Below are 23,486 nucleotides of genomic sequence, written 5' to 3'. Positions count from 1 at the left end.
GTTTGGAAAATTCCAGAAAATTATTTAAAGGCTTTAGAAGCTTCTGATAGGCTAATTGACATCATTTGAGTGAATTGGAGGTGTACCTGTAGATGCATTTCAAGGCCTACCTTCAACCTCAGTGCCTCTTTGACATCATGGGAAAATCGAAAGAAATCAGCCAAGACCTCAGAAAAATTATTGTAGACAAGTCTGGTTCATCCTTGGGAGCAATTTCCAAACGTCTGAAGGTACCACGTTCCTCTGTACAAACAATTGTACTCAAGTATAAACACCATGGGACCACGCAGCCGTCATACTGCTCAGGAAGGAGACGCGTTCTGTCTCCTAGTGATGAGCGTACTTTGGTGCGAAGAGTGCAAATCAATCCCAGAACAACAGCAAAGGACCTTGTGAAGATGCTGGAGGAAACAGGTACAAACATATCTATATCCACAGTAAAACAAGTCCTATATCAACATAACCTGAAAGGCCGCTCAGCAAGGATGAAGCCACTGCTCCAAAACCGCCATAAAAAAGCCAGACTACGGTTTGCAACTGCACATGGGTACAAAGATCGTACTTTTTGGAGAAATGTCACCATCCCAACTGTGAAGCACAGGGGTGGCAGCATCATGTTGTAGGGGGTGAATGGCTGCAGGAGGGACTGGTGACTTCACAAAATAGATGGCATCATGGAGGTAGGAAAATTATGTGGATATATTGAAGCAACATCTCAAAACATCAGTCAGGAAGTTAAAGCTTGGTCGCAAATGGGTCTTCCAAATAGACAATGAGCCCAAGCATACTTCCAAAGTTGTGACAAAATGGCTTAAGGACGACAAAGTCAAGGTATTGAAGTGGCCATCACAAAGCGCTGACCTCAATCCTATAGAAATTTGTGGGCAGAACTGAAAAAGCGTGTGCGAGCAAGGAGGCCTACAAACCTGATTCAGTTACACCAGCTCTGTCAGGAGAAATGGGCCAAAATTCACCCAACTTATTGTGGGAAGCTTGTGGAAGGCTACCCGAAACGTTTGACCCAAGTTAAACAAATTAAAGGCAATGCTACCAAATACTAATTGAGTGTATGTAAACATCTGACCCACTGGGAATGTGATGAAAGAAATAAAAGCTGACATAAATCATTCTCTCTACTATTATTTTGACATTTCACATTCTTAAAATAAAGTGGTGATCCTAACTGACCTAAGACAGGGAATTTCTACTAGGATTATATGTCAGGAATTGTGAAAAACGGAGTTTAAATGTATTTGGCTAAGGTGTATGTAAATATCCGTATCTATCTCAATTAACTCATACCACTGCACATCTGATACCCCTTGTATATAGCCAAGTTATCGTTACTCATTATGTATTTATTACTACTTTTATTATTAGGTGTTTTACTTTTCTGTTATTTCTCTATTTTCTTTGTCTCTACATTGTTGGGAAGGGCCCGTAAGTAAGCATTTCACTGTTAGTCCGTACCTGTTGTTTACAAAGCATGTGACTAATACAATGTAATTTTATTTGACATACTAGAAACAGAAACAGTGAACAGTGACAGTGTTGAAACAGTAACAGAAACAGTGTTGTTCAAAACATCACCACGTACCAGCAATATCTCCAGAATTGTATCCAGCCAAACCCCCATGTGCTTATCTCAATTCCCATGTGAACCGAGATGCTGCATGACCTGTCAGATCAGCTGTAGGCAGAGACCCTGGCTCTCTCCTTGCACTTTTATTGGTCCTGAAGGAGGACTCTGTGCCACCTCCAGAATGTAATAACAAGAACACACCCCTCGTGATAACGCATGTCCCCAGCAGGAGGTCATATAGCTGAGAGAGAGAGAGAGAGAGAGAGAGAGAGAGAGAGAGGCAGGGTTGACAATGTAAAGGTATACACACACATATGCGCAAACACACTTTTTTAGAATGGTTATTCTGATGAGAACAGTGCAGAGGCTTTGGTGGCACATCACCATATGGGTTAGGTCTGATAGAAATCTCAATGGGTGTAATTATGTCATTATTTGTCTGGGCCTCAAACTGATTAGGAATACATTTTAAACACTCCTTCCGTGCTTTACAGGCTAGTGTCCGGACAATTATACACTGGAAACACAGTTGTGTATATGTAACACAGGAAGTTGGTGGCAACTTAATTGGGGAGGACGGGCTCTTGGCAATGGCTGGAGCGTATTTTCACCTTTCATTCAGAACCTAAAATGAACCTAACTTCAAAAGTCTGGAAAATAATACATATTTTCAAAGTAATTTTGTTTACTGGGTACATGTTGCATTTGGATACTGGGTATATGTTGCATTTGGATATCGAATAGTTTCAAGCTGTCTCACTTTTATAAAACATCTGAAAAGGATTCATATTTGAGTTGGAAAAAAGTCATTTTTGTTGTTCATCTATGAACATCAACAATAACTGGTGCCAACAGTGAATAAATAAACTCAGCAGCCAATCTGAGGATTTATGTTCTGTGACAGCACACTCCACAGCTGCCTAGCAAACCTGTCACTCATCCCAGCTGCTCATGTCACGTAAATAACATGCCTCATAAATTCACAGCTCTCACTAACTTAGTCTAATTGAGCAACCTACATGAAATAATACTATAGTAAACCATGGTATAAATACTATAGTACTCACTGTAGTGTTTTTGCTGACTTTACGGTAGTATTCACTGTAGTGTTTTTGTGGACTATAGTCTGCAAAACCACTACAGTGAATTCTGTAATATACTGTAGTATTTACAGTTCACTATAGTATAAATACTATAGTAAAAGAAAACTGTAGTATACACTATAGTAACTAATGTAGTGTTTTTGCAGATCGTAGTATACTGTAGTATTTACAGTAGTGTTTTTGCAGACTGTACTATATTGTAGTGTTTACTACGTTTGATCCCAAAGTCTTGAATAATTAACTTATTTTTGACACAATTGTCTGGAAAACCTCAATGCTTCAGGAAGCTTTGTTTCCCTATCACTAGTATTTATTGTAGTGTTTTTGCGGACTGTAGTATACTGTAGTATTTACTATAATGTTTTGTTTTATTATCTTTCACATAGATATGTAGGCTTTCTCCTTGAGAAAACCTACTGGAGGGTCCAGTCAGAGCTGCACTGGGGGCAGGGAGATCGAGCCACCAAGGCGTGTGGGATCAGAGAGATTACAGTAATACTACCCTTCTCTCAATCTCTCTCTCTTGTTGGAACACTAACCCTTACTCTCCAACTGTCACGACTTCCACCGAAGGTGGCTCGTCTCCCTGTTCTGGCCTACTAGCTGCCACCGATCCCTTTTCTTTTTCGTTTGGCTTTGTCTGTCTTGTGTTCACCTGTGTCTAGTTTAGGCTAATTAGTGGGGTATTTAATCTCGCCCTACCCGCTAGGTTTTGTGCGGGATTGTATGTGTTACTGTCGTTGGCTTGCGGTTTTCCCTGTTATGTAGGTTTATTTCACGGGACTGTTTTTCCTGCACGTTAGTTTAGTCAGAGGAGTGTGTTCCTCCGTTTTTGACTAGACTGCGTTCCTGTTTTCTAGTGGCTGCTTTATGTGGTCCTGTACCTCTTTTCTTGGTGGACCAGTAAATAAAATGCCCTTCTTGAAATTCTTGCTCTCCTGCACCTGACTCCACACCCACCTCTCCTAGGGAGATATTGACAGAATCCCGCACCAAAAAATCATGGAGTCAGCAGGAGCGGATGCACCCTCCCCGTCCATGGAGGAGCGTGTCCTCCAGCATACCGCCGTTTTACAGTCTGGGGACGGCTATGGACCAAGTGATGGCGAGAATGGAGAGATGGGAGAGGAGCGACCTCCCTACCCTGTCTTCAGCCACTCTCCAACCTGCACCACCACCATCTCCGGCGGCGTGTGGACCCAGCGGGATTCGGCTCGCGCTCCCGAGGGAGTACGATGGGATGGCTGCCGGGTGCAAGGGGTTCCTGCTCCAGCTGGAGCTTTACCTGGCAACCGATCACCCGACTCCCTCGGGAGGGGAGAGTGTCAACGTCCTCGTCTCCTGCCTTTCGGGCAAAGCCCTGGAGTGGGCCAACGCGATCTGGGAGGGTCCAGACTCAGTGAGGGACCATTAAAGGAGGTGCAGCGGTTTTTAGGGTTTGCCAATTACTACCGGAGGTTTATCCGGGGTTTTGGGCAGGTGGCTGCTCCCATTACGTCACTGCTGAAGGGGGGGCCGGTGCGTTTGCGGTGGTCGGCTGAGACGGGCAGAGCTTTTGGTCGTCTGAAGGCTTTGTTTACCGATGCTCCCGTATTGGCTCATCCGGACCCCTCTTTGGCATTCATAGTGGAGGTGCAGCGGGAGCCGCGCATCAGGAGGGGGGGGAGGGGGGTACTCTCACGACTTCCACCGAAGGTGGCTCCTCTCCCTGTTCGTGCGTCGCTCTGCGGTCATCGTCGCCGGCCTACTAGCTGCCACCGATCCCTTTTCTTTTTCGTTTAGCTTTGTCCGTCTTGTGTTCACCTGTGTCTAGTTTAGGCTAATCAGTGGGGTATTTAATCTCGCCCTACCTGCTAGGTTTTGTGCGGGATTGTTTGTGTTACTGTCGTTGGCTTGGGTTGCGGTTTTCCCTGTTATGCAGGTTTCTTTCACGGGACTGTTTTTCCCGCACGTTAGTTTAGTCAGAGGAGTGTTTTCTAGTGGCTGCTTTTTGTGGTCCTGTACCTCTTTTGTTGGTGGACCAGTAAATAAAACGCCCTTCTTGAAATTCTTGCTCTCCTGCGCCTGACTCCACACCCACCTCTCCTAAGGAGATTTTGACACCAACCCTTCCTCCTCTATCCATCCAACCATACATAGTCAAGGAATACCACTTCTCTCCTTCCAAATCTACATAATTTTGTCCTCAGATCTCGACCCCTTCCACTTGAACAGCACACTACGATCTGTGTTTCTCCCTTTGCCTCAACACAGAAAATCACTCTGTAGTATGAACCGCTCTCAAACAGACAGGCAGACAGACGCATGTACACATACACCGTTTTACCACAAAAGCTTGTGTGGCCCCTCTGACTCTGTGCTGAGCCATTGATTATTGTAAAAGCACAAACGGGGACCTATTCAGTTCCTGTGAGGCTGACTCACTGAATTAATCGATTTTCTGTGTTTTCAACTGACTGCATGGAATCTGACAATCTCCACCCCCACCTAAAGAGTGTCAGGATTGAGAAGTGAACAGAATCAAAATACATCACTGAAGTTGATGATTTACTCTACAAGGAACACATTCCTACCTTCTGGGGGCTTTTTTTCTCCCCAATACATTTTCTGGAAATGTTTTTTTCTTAAATAAAATAAGCAAACAATACTCACCTTCAGAATCACATCCATAAGACTTGTACATAGAGATGGAGATAGAGATGGAGACCAAAAGAAAACCTAATTGTAAATCAAATACAGCCACCAGAGGTGGAGTCAATCCAGTTCACAGTTTAACTCAATGACCCACTCCTCAAAAAAAAAATACTGTACCAGTCAAACGTTTGGACACACCTACTCATTCAAGGCTTTATCTTTATTTTTTAAAACTATTTTCTACATTGTCGAATAATAGTAAAGACATCAAATCTATGAAATAACATGTGGAATCATGTATATTTGAGATTCTTCAAAGTTGCCACCCTATGCTTTGATTACAGCTTTGCACACTCGTGGCATTCTCTCAACCAGCTTCATTAGGTAGTCACCTGGAATGCATTTCAATTAACAGGTGTGCCTTGTTAAAAGTTAATTTGTGGAATTTCTTTCCTTAATGCGTTTGAGCCAATCAGTTGTTTTGTGACAAGGTAGGGTTGGTATACAGAAGATAGCCCTATTTGGTAAAAGACCATGTCCATATTATGGCAAGAACAGCTCAAACAAGCAAAGAGAAACAGCAGTCCAGCATTACTTTAAGACATGAAGGTCAGTCAATTCGGAAAATTTCAAGAACTTTTAAAGTTTCTTCAAGTGCAGTTGCAAAAACCGTCAAGCGCAATATTGAAACTGGCTCTCATGAGGACCGCCACAGGAAAGGAAGACCCAGACTTACCTCTGCTGCAAAGGATAAGTTCATTAGAGTTAACTGCACCTCAGATTGCAGCCCAAATAAATGCTTCACAGCTTCACAGAGTTCAAGTAACAGACACATGTCAACATCAACTGTTCAGATGAGACTGCGTGAATCAGGCCTTCATGGTTGAATTGTTGCAAAGAAACCACTACTAAAGGACACCAATAAGAAAAAGAGACTTGCATGGGCCAAGAAACACGAGCAATGGACATTACACTGGTGGAAATCTGTCATTTGGTCTGTTGAGTCCAAATTTGAGATTTTTGGTTCCAACCGCTGCGTCTTTGTGAAACGCAGAGTAGGTGAACGGATGATCTCCGCATGTGTGGTTCCCACTGTGAAGCATGGAGGAGGAGGTGTGGGGGTGCTTTGCTGGTGACACTGTCAATGATTTATTTAGAATTCAAGGCACACTTAACCAGCATGGCTACCACAGCATTCTGCAGCGATACACCATCCCATCTGGTTTGTGCTTAATGGGACTATAATTTGCTTTTCAACAGGACAATGACCCAAAACACACCTCCAGGCTGTGTAAGGGCTATTTGACCAAGAATGAGAGTGATGGAGTGCTGCATCAGATGACCTGGCCTCCACAATTACCCGACCTCAACCAATTCAGATGGTTTGGGACAAGTTGGACCACAGAGTGAAGGAAAAGCAGCCAACAACTACTCAGCATATTTGGGAACTCCTACAAGACTGTTGGAAAAGCATTCCTCATGAAGCTGGATGAGAGAATGCCAAGAGTGTGCAAAGCTGTCATCAAGGCAAAAGGTGGCTACTTTGAAGAATCTCAAATATGTATACACTGCTCAAAAAAATAAAGGGAACACTTAAACAACACAATGTAACTCCAAGTCAATCACACTTCTGTGAAATCTAACTGTCCACTTAGGAAGCAACACTGATTGACAATAAATTTCACATGCTGTTGTGCAAATGGAATAGACAACAGGTGGAAATTATAGGCAATTAGCAAGACAACCCCAATAAAGGAGTGGTTAAGCAGGTGGGGACCACAGACCACTTCTCAGTTCCTATGCTTCCTGGCTGATGTTTATGTCACTTTTGAATGCTGGCGGTGCTTTCACTCTAGTGGTAGCATGAGACGGAGTCTACAACGCACACAAGTGGCTCAGGTAGTGCAGCTCAACCAGGATGGCACATCAATGCGAGCTGTGGCAAGAAGGTTTGCTGTGTCTGTCAGCGTAGTGTCCAAAGCATGGAGGCGCTACCAGGAGACAGGCCAGTACATCAGGAGACGTGGAGGAGGCCGTAGGAGGGCAACAACCCAGCAGCAGGACCGCTACCTCCGCCTTTGTGCAAGGAGGAGCAGGAGGAGCACTGCCAGAGCCCTGCAAAATGACCTACAGCAGGCCACAAATGTGCATGTGTCTGCTCAAACGGTCAGAAACAGACTCCATGAGGGTGGTATGAGGGGCCGACGTCCACAGGTGGGGGTTGTGCTTACAGCCCAACACCGTGCAGGACATTTTTCCTTTGCCAGAGAACACCAAGATTGGCAAATTCGCCACTGGCACCCTGTACTCTTCACAGATGAAAGCAAGTTCACACGGAGCACATGTGACAGATGTGAGAGTCTGGAGACGCCGTGGAGAACGTTCTGCTTCCTGCAACATCCTCCAGCATGACCGGTTTGGCGGTGGGTCAGTCATGGTGTGGGGTGGCATTTCTTTGGGGGGCCGCACAGTCCTCCATGTGCTCGCCAGAGGTAGCCTGACTGCCATTAGGTACCGAGATGAGATCCTCAGACCCCTTGTGAGACCGTATGCTGGTGTGGTTGGCCCTGGGTTCCTCCTAATGCAAGACAATGCACCTCATGTGGCTGGAGTGTGTCAGCAGTTCCTGCAAAAGGAAGGCATTGATGCTATGGACTGGCCCGCCTGTTCCCCAGACCTGAATCCAATTGAGCACATCTGGGACATCATGTCTCGCTCCATCCACCAACGCCACGTTGCACCACAGACTGTCCAGGAGTTGGCGGATGCTTTAGTCCAGGTCTGGGAGGAGCTCCTTCAGGAGACCATCCGCCACCTCATCAGGAGCATGCCCAGGCGTTGTAGGGAGGTCATACAGGCACGTGGAGGCCACACACACTACTGAGCCTCATTTTGACTTGTTTTAAGGACATTACATCAAAGTTGGATCAGCCTGTAGTGTAGTGTTCCACTTTAATTTTGAGTGTGACTCCAAATCCAGACCTCCATGGGTTGATAAATTTGATTTCCATTGATCATTTTTGTGTGATTTTGTTGTCAGCACATGCAACTATGTAAAGAAAAAAGTATTTTATAAGAATATTTCATTCATTCAGATCTAGGATGTGTTATTTTAGTGTTCCCTTTATTTTTTGGTATATATTTTGTTTTAGAACATTGGTTACTACATGATTCCATATGTGTTATTTCATAGTTTTGATGTCTTCACTATTATTCTACAGTGTAGAAAATAGAGAAAATAAAGAAAAACCCTTGAATGAGTAGGTGTGTCCAAAAGTTTGACTGGTACTGTGTATGTACACTGCCATTCAAAAGTTTGGAGTCACTTAGAAATGTCCTTGTTTTTGAAAGACAAGCACATTTTTTGTTCATTTAAAATAACATCAAATTGATCAGAAATACAGTGTAGACATTGTTAATGTTGTAAATGACGATTGTAGCTAGAAATGGCACATTTTTTATGGAATATCTACATAGGCGTATAGAGGCCTATTATCAGCAACCATCACTTATATGTGTTCCAATGGCACGTTGTGTTAGCTAATCCAAATTTATAAGTTTACTGTACAAATGCATGATACTAGAGTAGGTTTGTTTCATCTCATCTTTTTCCCAGTATAAGTTTGTCTCATCTAATAGCCCACTATGGTCCACTAAGAGTCCGATCCTATTCCTTAGTGTAGCATGTAGTGTGACCTGGTCACTCTCCCTCACACCTGTAATATGAGCCTGTCCATAATCAGAGCACTTTCTCCCAGCAGCTCCATTCCCTGCCGTCTGCCCCATTGGATCCTACCGTTTATCCAATAATCACACAATCACATTGACTTATCAAAACCATTGGCGTCTTTCCTGATTGATGTCACTGCATGTGGCAGCGGAGAAAAGACCATGCTGAATTGTTATACTCAGAAAATAATTCTAGACTTACCCTTGATTTGTCTATTAGCACTTTGTCTCCTGATAATTATTCCCTTATAGTAAATAACATCTGGATTGCATGTTCACTGTTTCCGTCTGCAGCCGAATGCCACAGGAAGAAGGGGTGGTAAGAGACTGAATCGTTCATTCCTCTATAAATCAGGTTTTATGAGTTGACATTGTGTAATTTCTGTCTTACTCTTACTTCACAACAATTCAAAGAGCGGTTTATTGGTCTGTCCCCCAGTGACACAAAGCAGCTCTGCAGCACTGCTGTGTGTGTGGGAAGCCATGTTCTCTCTCTCTCAGGTGGAACATTTAAAAGGTTTTCATACAATCTTGTTGTGCTTTAAAATGCTCGAAATCAGAAATATCCAAACTGTCGAGTCCTTTAAGTACAGTCTTTTATTCTCTCACCAGATCTTAAATTTACAGCACCTACTCTGACACACTTCTTAGGCGTCAGTATGCAAATTAAATACTGTAGTATTTACTATAGTTAAAAAGTGTCGTGTTTTTGCAGATTGTAGTGTTTTTGCGGACATTACTTTAGTATTTACTACAGTGTTGCTTTGCAGATTATACTGTAGTATTACAGTATTCTACAACATTCTATAGTAAGTACTACACATGTTAGAGATTTACAGTGTGTAGTATAGTATTCTATAGTATACTACAGAATTTTATAGTAAGTATCCAACTGTCATATTATATTGTAAAATGTATACTTTCTCACGTGGGGATGCTGAGCTTCAGAGTATAGTAGGCATAGGTTATTATGATTCTGAACCAATTGCACCCCCTACTGACTAGGCTACACCTATACAACTCACAGTTCTGAACAAAGAATGATAATGGTTTATGGCTATTTATAGGCTACAGTCATCTCCCTGTCATAACCAACACAAACAATATAGTAGTCTAATATTTAACACTTTTGTTTTGTGAATTTACTAAATAACAACTCCTAATATGCCTATTGGTTGCAGGCTATTTGACTTCAATTCCATGGGAGTACCGGAATGCATTTAACTAAAGGTTAAGTGTTTCAATTGACTTGTTCATTAGAGAACAGCTTCGAATATGTAGGCACCAACCTCCGGGTTGTAGGCCTAGGCTACTTAAAGGTACGTGACAGTAGGCGGAGAATGGCACGGAAGCACCGAGAGGATGCTCGCACGTCACTGATTACCACAAGCCTTCAGACGAGCCAGAAACGATGAAGCCTGGTTGCAAAGTTAATTGTCTTTTCATTTAAACACGGCGATAATATTCAAGGTAAGGACAAACATATTTTATAAGCGAAAGGACTGTTGTCTTGTCAACAATTTATTTTGCCAACTTGTCACCACCTGAAGATGTCGGTCATATTGTTGGTGCCGCCACCTGCCGACGTTTTGGGCGTCAATGGAATACGTTACCTTTTTTTTGTTTCATAAAACAACTTTTCTTGACAGTCGAAGTTCGCACTCAATCACTTCTCTTTTGCAGTTGTTGGTAAAGCTTTATCTTTGTAACGCAAACTATTGATGATGACAAGACGCTGACTTGCTTATGCCGCGTTCAAAACAACTAAACTCGGAAATCTCCGAATGCCGACTTCAGTTTGACCAAGACAACTGTGAACTCTGAAAAAACGAGCTCCGACTGGGAAAAGTCGAACATGGCCCTCTTTTCAGAGCTCCGACCTGAAGATCACTGACGTAATGATTTCACCTCGTTTTCTTTCAGAGTTCCCAGTTGTCTTGAAAGCACCATTGGCCGTAACAACAGGAGGAAATACATCTGGTTTGTCACTTCCCCATAACCTGACAGAAGGAACTAACTACACGTTGTAGAAGAACATAGGCTACCTACAATTGTTCACCTGTTCATGCATCATTATGACAGCTATGAATATGATTAGCCTGTGATAAAAGTATACACAATTCAGTAACCCCAGTTGTTGACCTGCATATGATATTATGTAATAACAGGACATGATGCCTGTACTATTTTGGCTCTGTGACTGCATTTCAGCATTCAGGCATAAGATACACAGTAAACCAGATATTTCTATGAACGTCTACTTGATTAGAATAGTCCCCATGGACAGCTCTTAATAGGCTTGCTTTCAGAGATTTCTTTGTTCAAATTTGGCAGGGTTCCTCCCTCTGATTATTCCAGTCCATTGTTTGCTTAGGTGATCTCGTGCCTTATTTGCGTCATTTATTCTGTCCTCGCCCTCTCCACACACCAAATATTAACTTTGCAAAATGTTTATTGCATCCCCTCTCCGTCACTTATAAAGAGACATTGTCCCACGTGGCTGACTTGGTAGAGCATGGTGCTTGCAATGCCAGGGTTGTGGGTTTGATTCCCATGTGGGACCAGTACGAAAATGGAAAATGTATGCACTCATTACTGTAAGTCGATCTGGATAAGAGCATCTGCTGACTGTGTGTACCATATTTGACTACAGCATGGTCAACGACTCTTCAGCTCACATAACAGAGAAACCTAGTACTAGCATTATACATCAACTCCTGAATGGCATTCAATCTAGCATGACCAAGCACCACTTTTCTTTGCATCATTGTTTTTGATGGGGAGAGCCTTTCACGACTGGTCAACTCTTGACACTCAACTTATTCTAAGTAGAATAGCAATGACTGCTCAAAAGTTGCTTGTGTTTACTCACGTTATGTTGTACATAATGTAATCCAGAGACAGGGTCATGAAGAGCAATTTGAGGGCAAAACAGGAAAACTACCACACTATAACTGATGCCCTTACCATAACCCCAACACTCAAACCCTAAATCTGACTATAGGTTCCACTGTAGTCCTGCTTCTGCATTGACATGATTTGGTTCTGATGCATTATTTTATGCATTTAACAAGTTGACCAGTTTGAACTGAAACCCCATCATGATGAAGTGTTACCAAACACCATTCACAGTACGTGAGCCCAGTACAGTGACAAACAAGCAGGGAACGTGAGCTATAATAAACTCATACCCACTAGGCAAAGGCATCTATTCAACATCGGTTTAGCGTAATTTCATTGAAATGACGTCGCAACAACATTGATTCAACCAGTGGGTATGAAACAGTCTGCTTTAGCTCCGATCACAATGATTGAGAATACAATCTCATCAGACCTCTCCAAAGAATAAAACACTTCGCACACAGTTTTGCACTTTGAAGCGGGTCCATTAGATGCATATTTGATGATGAGCCCCAGGCAACTTTATGAACACGGAGATGCTTGCCTGAGGCAGTCACTTATGTTAGCTCCTTGAGAATGTGAGTGGTTCATGGGTTGGTATGAGGCTAGCAAATGAATTGCATTCACATTGAAAGCATAAAAGCAGCACAAGAAAAATGACAATTTAAAAAATATATATTTTTTATTAACACAATGTGGGTGTGTAAAATAATTGCTTTCCAAGATTGAGAGCCATACGCACCTCTCTGGGTAGTGCTGTGTTGTGAGGAACTGTGGGGCAGAAAGGGTCTATAACTCTACTTTGCTGACTGGACCCCTCAACACAACCCTTGATCCCAATTAAGGAGGGTTGAAAAAAAAACATGGAAGCTAAATCTCCCCCAGGGACATTCCAAGAAGTCTGAAATTCAAAGCTCTTTCAATTAGGCTACCTCTGCCCAAAGAACCAAAACAACAAGTAGCTCCAGAGGTAAAGTTGCTTAGTGAAGTGGACATGAGACCCATTGTTATATGGGCCTAATCATGATTTTAAGGTTATAGTTGTCAACATATAGGCAGAGACTTTAAATAATGAATTTCAGACTTATTGGAATGTTCCTGGGGGAGATTTAGCCTCCACTGGTTTTTCAATCCTCCTTAATTGGGATCAAGGGTTGTGTTGAGGGGTCCAGTCAGCAGAGTAGAATTATAGACCCTTTCTGCCCCACAGTTCCTCACAGCACAGCACTACCCAGAGAGGTGCGTATGTCTCTCTCTCATTCTAGACTACAAGATGCCATAGGTATTGGACACTATCAGAAACTATGGAACATACGCAGAAGAGTTTGGAGTATACTGTGTGGCTTGGAATGGAAGATGGTTTGTTATGGAAGAAGCCTTTTTCAGAGCTGAATAATATTCTCACAGGGAAGCCTCAGATGGATTTAGTTCTGATGTACTTCTTTCGACTATTTATGTTGGCATTAGGAGATATTTCAGATTTTTGGTCACCTGAATACGCTTGACTTCGGTTTATATTTGCTACAGTACAATGTATTTTCAGCAAGCTGATTGCAGAAACCTTCATTTTGTCGATTGTGTTTAGAAGAAACTTCATGGCGAGTGGGATAGTAGATACAAACATCTGTATGGTGGTATACAGTGCTCAGAATGTTCTGGACTTGACTATCTCATCTAGGAAGTGTGTAACTGGGATATGCAGTAATTGCAAAATATTTGCTGTAGATGCAACCCTCATATCACACAATTTTATTGTGTCATGGAATAGGAACTCTCCTGTTTCTCGTTTTTATGCTTAACAAAATAACCAGAATGATTGCCTAGGGAGTTTTTCCTAGCCACTGTGCAATTGCCTCTTAGGTGGCATTGCTTGCGCTTTTAGAATTTTAGTCTGGATATCTGGAAAGCAATTTGTGACAACTTCTTAATAAAATAATTTGATTTTTATCATACATTTGATTGATGGTTAATAATGATATACCAGAACCATGATTATAATACATCTATTAGTACATCATGTTAGAGGGTGAAAAGGTGTATACTTGAACTTGCTTGTGAATTAATTGATGTTCTTTCTATCCAAAAGATGGCAACAACAACCACTGAAAGTGGAGGAACCAGTGGGTCAAAAGATTACAAAAAGGTATGGAGTCTTTGGGCCCCGATAGTTAATTTATACTGCATAGCACATGTACAAATCCTGTATAAAGTCCTTCTGAGAATGAACATGGTCCTATTGGTGAACTGAGCTCCAAGAAGAATAACTGCTATTCCTCTGAAATATTGGTTAATTCTTTGTCCTCACGAGACTAGAGTTGGTGGAGTGTTATAACGGTGCTCAGTCTGTTTGTGCTTGCTGATGAAATCAAATGTTATTTGTCACGTGCTTTGTAAACAGCGTGTCGACTAACTGAAATGCTTACTTCGGGCCCTTCCCAACAATGCAGAGAAAAATAATATTAAAGTTAATAACGAGGAATAAATGGACAATGAGTAACTATAACTTTGTTATATACACAGGGTACCAGTACCATGTTGATCTGCAGAGGTAGATATGTATAGTACAAGGGTAGGGATAAAGTGGCTAGGAAACAGGATAGATAATAAGCAGCAGTGTATGTGATGAGTTGGTGCAATGGGGGGGGTCAATGCAGATAGTCCAGTCCAGGTAGCTATTTAGATAACTATTTAGTAATCGTATGGCTAGATGCTGTCCAGGGTCCTGTTGGATCCAGAGCAGCCGATTACGTGACTAGGTAGATCATCCACTGTGTTGAGGATTTTTTTTTTTTTTAATTTCCATCAGTTCAGGATTAACAACTCCGTGGCCTTGTGTTTAGTGTCCACCCTTAGATTGGAAGTTGGGTTATAATGGGTAAGGTTCCAGAGGAAACGTCATATTTCTGTACATCTGATATGTCGGGACCACCTTCAGCTTTAACTGATTTGGGCTTTTCCATCCTATACCAATGTAGGTAGCCAAACACCTTTGTAGCGTGAAGCAGCTTGAAGTACAAGTACACCCCCTGGACAGTACGCTAATCTATCGCAGGGCCTTACCCCGACTCCATCCCCCTAACGCGGAGTGCCAAGCAGATATGCAAAAGGTCCCATTTTTACAGTCTTTGGTATGACTCTGCCAGGGATCATACTTCCAATCACATGGCGGACACTAACCACAAGGCCACTGAGTTGGTGATCCTGAACTGATGGAAAGGCAGAAACAATCTTCAGGGCAGTCAGCGTGCCTTGTGTGACTCAATGTAATCATGTTATCCGCCGCTCTAGAACCAACAGAACCCCGAACAGCTTCTAGCCCCAAGCCATAAGACTGCTACATAGTTAACCAAATAGCTACCTGGACTATCTACATTAACTCCCCCTTCCATTGCACCAACTCTTGACTCATCACACACTCTGCTGCTACTGCTTATTATCTATCCTGGTTTATATGTACTGTATCTACCTCAATTACCTCTGCACATTGGACTTTTTACTGGTACCCTGTGAGAACATGTCTGTGTGGTCCCAGCCCACAGCGGCTGCCCTGAAAGGAGCCATCCAGCTGGGCATTGGGTACGCAGTGGGGAACCTGACATCCAAGCCTGACAGAGATGTACTCATGCAGGACTTCTACATGGTGGAGAGTGTCTTCCTACCCAGGTATAGTACACAGCACTGGCATCACTCAGCAGGGTTCTACACATCACTAGTTAGTGACACTAATACAGCACAAACCCTGTAAAAGAAGTTTAATCTAAACCACATTGGTCAAATTTTCCCATTGACACAGAAGTCCCTTTCACTACAAGTGTTAACTACAACATTTAGCGTGACCCTCTAAGCGTCACTGAAAGACGCACATCTGTTGTGGCATCTGTTAGGCAGTGCCTATCACCCAACTGATGCTTAGTGTACACTTCAATAGCGTCCTTGAATCACTCAGTCAATATTCTCTGTTGCAAATTTACATATTTTCAGTCCTAAATGAATGTTTGTATATAGGTGTTGTACTAACACTAACGTTGTTTCGTCAGTGAGGGGAGCAACATGACACCAGCGCACCACTTCCCAGACTTCCGTCTCAAAACCTACGCCCCTCTCGCCTTCCGCTACTTCCGAGAGCTCTTTGGCATCAAAGCAGATGACTACCTGGTTAGTGTGGAAAGCCCTTCACAGAAAACACTCCTACATACCATGTTCTTCACTGATAATGCAGCATACAATCATGTAGTAATTCACCCTGTTGTCCATGTATCAATAAGAGCACAATTTAGTTTTGTTTGTTTGATACATCCTTGTTGCATTCCTGTCTATATGAATGCGTGCTAATAGCTCATCCTGTATGAATTCCAGTACTCCATCTGTAACGAACCTCTGATTGAGCTGTCCAACCCTGGGGCCAGCAGTTCCTGGTTCTACCTGACCAGCGACGATGAGTTCATCATTAAGACTGTGCAGCATAAAGAAGCTGAATTCCTGCAGAAACTCCTTCCTGGTTACTACATGGTGAGCCTCTCCCTTTACACAAACACCATTCCTGGCTCCATAAATGGGGCAATTCTTATCTCTAGTACTTTCAGAAAATTCCAATTCATAGATTGTAAAGTATTATTTAAAGAGTCATTCCGGACATCTTTTTTTAAACCTCCCTCTTTGGGCAATTTGTAGTTCATGCATGCATAATATGAGAATTACTGTATTACTTCAATTAGCCATGAAATCCCTAGTTTGAAAGCAACTGTTTTCTGGAAGTTGTGTGGTGCTATTTTGAGTACTGCAAGTTTGGCCCACATGAGCCAGCTCCTTAGCAATTAGATTTCCAGCCAATGAGCTTCAGCCCCTCGCCATTTGAGTGACAGCTAGCAAGATGCACATCGAGCAAACGCACAGTGAAAGGAGGCTGGCTCAGGCCTGCCGAGTGTTATCCAATGAGGTTGCAGGGCAGGCTCAATGGCTTAGTGACACAGCAAATAGAAAGAGCAGTGACGTACTGCACATAGTGCCTTCAGAAAGTATTCAGACCCCTTTTCCACATTTTGTTAGGTTACAGCCTTATTCTAAAATGAATTAAATAAAAAAACATCTACACTACACAATACCCCATAATGACTAAGCAAAAACAGGTTTTGAATTTTTTGCTAATTTATTCAAATAAAACAGATCACATTTGCATAAGTATTCAGACCCTTTACTCAGTACTTTGAAACATCTTTGGCAGTGATTACAGCCTCGAGTCTTCTTTGGTATGACGCAACAAGCTTGGCACACCTGTATTTGGGGAGTTTCTCCCTTCTCTGCAGATCCCCTCAAGCTCTGTTTGGTTGGATGGGGAGCGTTGTGCAGCAACTATTTTCAGGTCTCTCCCGAGATGTTTGATCGGGTTCAAGTCCGGGCTCTGGCTGGGCCACTCAAGGACATTGAAACTTGTCCCTAAGCCAATCCTGCATTGTTTTTGCTGTGTACGTAGGGTCGTTGTCCTGTTGGAAGGTGAACCATCGCCCCATTCTGAGGTCCTGAGTGCTCTGGAGCAGGTTTTCAACAAGGATCTCTAGTTTGCTCTGTTCATCTTTGCTTCAATCCTGACTAGTCTCCCAGTCTTTGCCGCTGAAAGATGCTTTGCATTCAGGCCACAAAGTTCAATCTTGGTTACATCAGACCAGAGAATCTTGTTTCTCATGGTCTGAGATTCCTCAGGTGCCTTTTGGCAAACTCCAAATGGACTGACTCCTCTGTCTTTTATTGAGGAGTGGCTTCCGTCTGGCCACTCTACCATAAAGGCCTGATTGGTGGAGTGCTGCAGAGATGGTTGTCCTTCTGTTTCTCCCATCCCCACAGAGGAACTCTGTCAGAGTGACCATCGGGATCTTGGTCACCTCCCTGACCGAGGCCCTTCTCCCCCGATTGCTCAGTTTGGCTGGCAGCCAGCTCTAGGAAGAGTCTTGGTGGTTCCAAACGTCTTCCATTGAGTGATTTAAATAGGCTGTGTTCTTGGGGACCTACAATGCTGTATACATTTTTTGGTACCCTTCCCCAGATCTATGCCTCAACACAATCCTGTCTCGGATCTCTAAGGACAATTCCTTCGACCTCATGGCTTGGTTTTTGCTCAGACACTGTCAACTGTGGGACCTTATATAGACAGGTGTGTGCCTTTCCAAATCATGTCCAATCAATTGAATTTATCACAGGTGGACTCCAAGCTGTAGAAACTTCTAAAGGATGATCAATGGAAACAGGATTCACCTGAGCTCAATTTGCAGTCTCATAGTAAAGGGTCTGAATACTTATGTAAATAAGGTATTTATACATATGCAAAACATTTCTAAACTGTTTTCGCATTGTCATTATGGGTAGATTGCTGATGTGTTTTCATTTAATTCATTTTAGAATAAGGCTGTAACAAAATGTGGAAAAAGTAAAGGGGTCTGAATACTTTCTGGAGGCACTGTATATGACGTAGTAAGCAATTTTCGGAGACCTGTTTTTGCTCGTGAGCGTTACTTTCAGAACTACTTGCTAAAGATTATGCAAATCTTCCAGAAAGTCTTTTTATTTAAGTGTTAGTAACACACACCGTTTATCTGTTTTTCCCTCTGTCAGAATCTGAATCAGAACCCGAGGACACTGCTACCTAAGTTCTATGGCCTTTACTGCATCCAGTGTGCCGGGGTCAACATCCGTCTGGTGGTGATGAACAACGTGTTGCCCAGGGCCCTTAAGATGCACTACAAATATGACCTGAAAGGCTCCACCTACAAACGACACGCCTCGCGCAAGGAGCGCGCCAAGTCCTCGCCCACTTTCAAGGACCTGGACTTCCAGGAGATGCTCGAGGGCCTGCACTTTGATGGCGACACGTACAGTGCCTTGATGAAGACTCTGCAGAGGGATTGCAGGGTGAGGCCACTCACAGTAGATTCACTTACATATTGGTATTGCATATTCAAAACAGGAAGGCTAGTCAAATTGGTGTGACAGGAAAATAGTAGTTCCTTCAGTAGCATTTGGTTGGCTATATCGCTGATGTCACTGAACTTTGAACCCCCATTGTCGATTAATATTATGAAAGGATGACGGGCCTCTCCTCCACCTTAAGCTCTTCTGAATGATCTCATTAGTACTGTATGTTTGATTACTGGGAAAGCACAGTAGACCCCTCAACAGGGATTACTTTCAAGAACAGCCCAGAGCAGAACACCTGACTCATTACAAGGCTTAGGGTCTGGACTGTGGCAAAATAACAGTCACCCAACCCAATGTGGTATGTAGGCAGCAACACAGTATAAGCCTACAGTAAATGTGTTTGGTAACCCAGGCACTGAAAAGGCCTTTGTTTAGAGGAGTTACAGAATCACATCAGTGTTTGGTCAGAAGACTGGAGGTTTGGTTTGATAATCCAGCTCTTCCTTTTACAGCTTTCAGCATGGGTGGTTTTCAAAGGTCATGTGGAGATGCCAATTAAGAGGATTGTTTATTAAGTGGGAACAAAATGTGGTCATGTTTGTGCTTTGTTCACATGTAGGACCAGGAGTCCTTGACCAGAAGCATGTTGCGGCCCTTTTATGTTCCTGACATATTCATGTGTGTGGTTATGTCTCGGTCAGGTCCTGGAGAGCTTTAAGATCATGGACTACAGTCTCCTGCTAGGGGTGCATGTTCTGGACAAGAGTCTGGAAAGGGGGGCCAGGGGGGACAGTAAGCGCCTCAACAGCCAGAGGGTCCTCTACTCCACTGCCCTGGAGTCCATCCAAGGGGAAGGCGATGGCAAGGTTGCAGAGCCAGTGGCAGACGATAACACGTGAGCGAAGATTCACCTTAAGGCCCTTTAACCAATGACATATCACTGAATATACAATGAGTCATTGTAAACGTTAGTACATTGCATTATTCACACCATGATTCAGTCATACACTGCATAACATAAATGTGTTTTTGATTATCAGAATGGGTGGAATTCCAGCAAAACACAAAGATGAGAAGCTGCTGATCTTCTTGGGGATCATTGATATCCTACAGTCCTACAGGTAAGAGCTTTTCGTGGAACCACTGTTGGCACTGCCATCAAGAAAAACACATCTATGTCACGTAACATCTGAGCTTCTTTTCAAGGTTAATTAAGAAGATGGAGCACTCCTGGAAGGCCCTTGTACACGATGGGGTAGGTTAGTATGCATGTGTGATTGTGTTCATATTCCATTTGTCATAGTGGCCTGACACCTGTTTGTGTTTCAGGACACCGTGTCAGTTCACAGGCCCGGTTTCTATGCAGACAGATTTCTTAATTTCATGGGTGGCACTGTATTCAAAAAGATCCATCGTAAGTGACTGACTCACACACACACACACAACTGGTTGCCTCATGTCCTTTTATATCATATTTTCTCATTAATTTGCTTAGTCATTTCACTAATGCTCCCTTTCCCTCAGCTCTAAGAGGAGCATCCTCTAAGAGGAAGAGGAGCTCCATCCATGCGATGAGGTCAGCCTCCCAAGAGGTGCTGTCCCCCCAAAAGGAGGAGAAGGATGAGAGGAAGGCCCAAAGCATGGAGTGCCTGGACAGACCATGTAGTCACCCTTTATAAACTACACAATCTATTGGGCCTGTACACAAACACACTTCTCACATCATGTATGATTTATCTGTTCTTTATGCTTTTTTTTTTTATTTCTCTGTTTTGTTCAACAGTAAGTTCCTCCAAGCACCCTGACCTAGTCACGCTCCCTAAAAATATAAAGCAGGCTGTTTCCTTCTCCTCCTCCGCTCTTCAGACTATCAAGAAAGACCTTGAGGAGCACCTGGAGAATAGGTACAGTGTCAACTGTTCATACTTCAACACCCTGATTGTACACTGCCCCACTTCATATACACCTCATCCCTTCCTTAACCACCTTAGCACCCATACACAGTGCCTTTCAAGGCTCATCCCTTGCTGGAATCAACTGTTTGTTCTGTAAGACAGTGATGGAGTTGTTGTTTCTCTTCCCACTGTCTTCCCAGTGCCTCTTGTATGACTGTGGCCCTGGATGACACTGTCCCCTTTCCCCCTACCCAGGGCAGCCCAGACTCTGTACATGATGTCTACTTGGTGGGTGTACAAGATACAATATGTATTTAGTTAGAAGTCAGAAATTGCTTAATATATATTTTTCCATTCTCTATAACCACTGCTTGTTTTATCTCTGATATCTTTAATATTCCATGCCCTTTGTGAAGTCACTCATGGGGCCCAGTCGGTATTAGATACTACGTCGTGACCTTGCCCACCTGTGGGGGAAAATGACCTGTGGTTACCTAGGTTATCGCATTGGCTCACAGCAAAAACACAATTTTCTTGTCTGCTTTAGTCAATTACAAAACTACATTTTAAGAAAAATACAACATGTATAGAGATTACTTTTCAACATTTTGCCTGCTCCCTAGCGTTCTCACTAAGAGAAACGTAATATTGTAAGGCTTCCCTCATGCCCCTTTTCATGACGATTCTAGCAGCCACTTGAGTGAGTGCTAGCTTACTACCGACCGGAACATTAAGCTAGCCAAGACCAACAACAGAAACAAACAGACTATACAGGTAGAGTGGAGCATTGCGAACCATGGGTCGGGATTTTTGATTTGGCTACATGTACATTGAACAACTTTGCGGCATGCTTTGTCAAGTTCTTCCCAAAAATCTCATCTGACGCAAGCTAAATTACATGCTGTTTGATTAGCTATCTGAAAATACATGATCAATTGATATTTACTGATCATGAAAAGCATGCAGTGACTTGCTGTTTAACTCTGATAGACATACATCTGCTCAATTGGAATAACAAATGTGTAGTTCAATAGGTAGCTAAAACCAAATAAATTAAAAGGCACATGGTTGTCAATGGTTTTAGCGAAGCTAGGGGTATCCTTGTCCCCCCCAGCAGCCAAATCGAAAGCTCTGCACCGTATTGTGACGTTTGATAACCTATTCCTGAAAATATATATATATTTTTGTCACTGACATCAGCATCACTTTTGTTCTTCTCTGACCAATCCTGTGTGAAATCACTACCAAACAAATAATCAATGAAGTCATCACCAAAAATGCTCCTCTGTGTTATATCACTGATACTCAACCTCTGCATTCTAGTGAAGACTGGTGGCAGAAGATGACAAGTCCCATCCAACAGCACCACTAAATAGACGATGACCTCTAAGCATCAACTGCACAACAAATGCTATCATGACAGCACTCCTCTACAAACTGTATTGCCTTTTAATGTTGTGACCTGCACTATGAAGCTGCTTTCTCCTGCTACAGTACACTTTGCTGCTACTGTAACATCAGAGACAGCCCTAAGGTTTTGAGATGGAGACTAAGGCTGTTACAAAGGCAGCCCAATTCCAATCTTTTTTTCACTAATTGGTAGTTTGACCAATCATGTCAGCTCTGAACAATATCTGATGTGATTGCTCAAAAAAACGAATTAGTAAAATCACTTATTCATTGCTTCTCTAACAGAGATCTGTATTTGTATGCACATCCATGTGATTGATTCTTTTCTATTGACATCACTAATAATAGTTCAATTCTCTGAGGCTGGATCCCTGGAAGATAAATTTCATCAGGTTTTTATTTGAAGCATACTAAAAAAAGTATACATGCACAGAGACACTTTTTTTCAGAAATGAAGATAAATAATCTAAAGTAGGACCAGAAAATTCTGCATTGGGCAAATGCTTCATTTACATGACATACCTCTGAGTCCTCAAATCAACCCATCAAGTCACTTCACAATCAGTGCAGCAGACCTTGGACACCAGGGGACACAAAGTAGAGGACATACAGGAGTTGCCAATCAATGACTTGACTTGGTCAAGATTTTAAAACAATGCCATGGTGAAGGAATACCATCCAAGGCGTATGTCATGTAGCTAACGAGTTGTGAATATGCCATATCAATTGTCTTCCTTTCATGATCACACATTTCATTATGTATTTCATGTAGCTGTTGTCCTATTAATGATCAGTCGTGATTATACATTTTCTTTGTGAAATTATGTATTTAAGATAATTAAATGTACAGTTGGCCTAATGTATGTTATATTTATAGAAAATACTAATTGGCTCAGTTTATACAGGAAGTATAATTTTGTTTCTGATGCTAAATTACTGGCAAAAGACCTAATCTGATTGATGAAAAGACCAGTTATTGGGCAAGAATCTGAATTGGACTGCCTGTCTGGATGCTGCCAAAATAAAATCAGATTTTATGCAATAAGGTTATGTTTTCATCTCAACTCTTCAGCCATAAGAGGGCAGCATAATCATTTCCATAAATGATCCATATGTGGCATAATGTGAATAGAATTACTAATCTTTCTTTCATCTTCCAGGATCGTTATGAGTAGATGCAAATGCTATCAAAATTCCATATAGAAGAGGCTTTTTCAGTAAAAACTGAACATAGAAAGTAACTGAGTTTTTAAAAGACAACTGCTTTTGCAGTAAATTGATCAGCTGTTTACAGCCTCAATCTGATTACTTATTTGAAATAATCAT

The 23,486-nt window shown here is 42.5% G+C and overlaps 1 protein-coding gene across 3 annotated transcripts; it reads left to right on the top strand.

Annotated features, from left to right (window-relative positions):
- The first annotated feature begins 10,365 nt into the window (after window positions 1-10,365).
- Window positions 10,366-23,206, top strand: pip5k1ba (phosphatidylinositol-4-phosphate 5-kinase, type I, beta a). 3 transcript variants are annotated; one of them, XM_024382280.1, is made up of 15 exons: window positions 10,367-10,518; window positions 10,972-11,028; window positions 14,036-14,092; window positions 15,482-15,612; window positions 15,987-16,104; window positions 16,306-16,458; window positions 18,553-18,849; window positions 19,557-19,750; window positions 19,896-19,976; window positions 20,062-20,110; window positions 20,185-20,269; window positions 20,380-20,517; window positions 20,639-20,759; window positions 20,951-21,038; window positions 22,079-23,206. In XM_024382280.1, the coding sequence occupies exons 3-15, from the start codon at window positions 14,036-14,038 to the stop codon at window positions 22,094-22,096; spliced, it is 1,530 nt and encodes a 509-aa protein (XP_024238048.1). In that variant the 5' UTR covers window positions 10,367-10,518; window positions 10,972-11,028; the 3' UTR covers window positions 22,097-23,206. The 3 variants fall into 3 exon arrangements, with proteins under 3 accessions (XP_024238046.1, XP_024238049.1, XP_024238048.1); XM_024382278.2 differs by lacking the exon at window positions 10,972-11,028 and having other exon boundaries at window positions 10,366-10,518; XM_024382281.2 differs by lacking the exon at window positions 10,972-11,028 and having other exon boundaries at window positions 10,366-10,518; window positions 22,074-23,206.
- Window positions 23,207-23,486: the final 280 nt, after the last annotated feature.

The sequence above is a fragment of the Oncorhynchus tshawytscha genome, linkage group LG20 (genome assembly GCF_018296145.1).
Source record: "Oncorhynchus tshawytscha isolate Ot180627B linkage group LG20, Otsh_v2.0, whole genome shotgun sequence".
In the NCBI taxonomy this organism is placed as follows: Eukaryota; Metazoa; Chordata; class Actinopteri; order Salmoniformes; family Salmonidae; genus Oncorhynchus; species Oncorhynchus tshawytscha.
This window is presented reverse-complemented; position numbering and strand designations above follow the sequence as displayed.

Bases quoted from the DNA above. Each gene is read 5' to 3' on its own strand.
- pip5k1ba (XM_024382278.2), top strand. From the start codon at position 14,036: ATGGCAACAACAACCACTGAAAGTGGAGGAACCAGTGGGTCAAAAGAT. The intron at 18,850-19,556 runs GTGAGGCCACTC...TGTCTCGGTCAG, and splicing joins CTCTGCAGAGGGATTGCAGG to GTCCTGGAGAGCTTTAAGAT. The intron at 19,751-19,895 runs GTGAGCGAAGAT...TTTGATTATCAG, and splicing joins CCAGTGGCAGACGATAACAC to AATGGGTGGAATTCCAGCAA.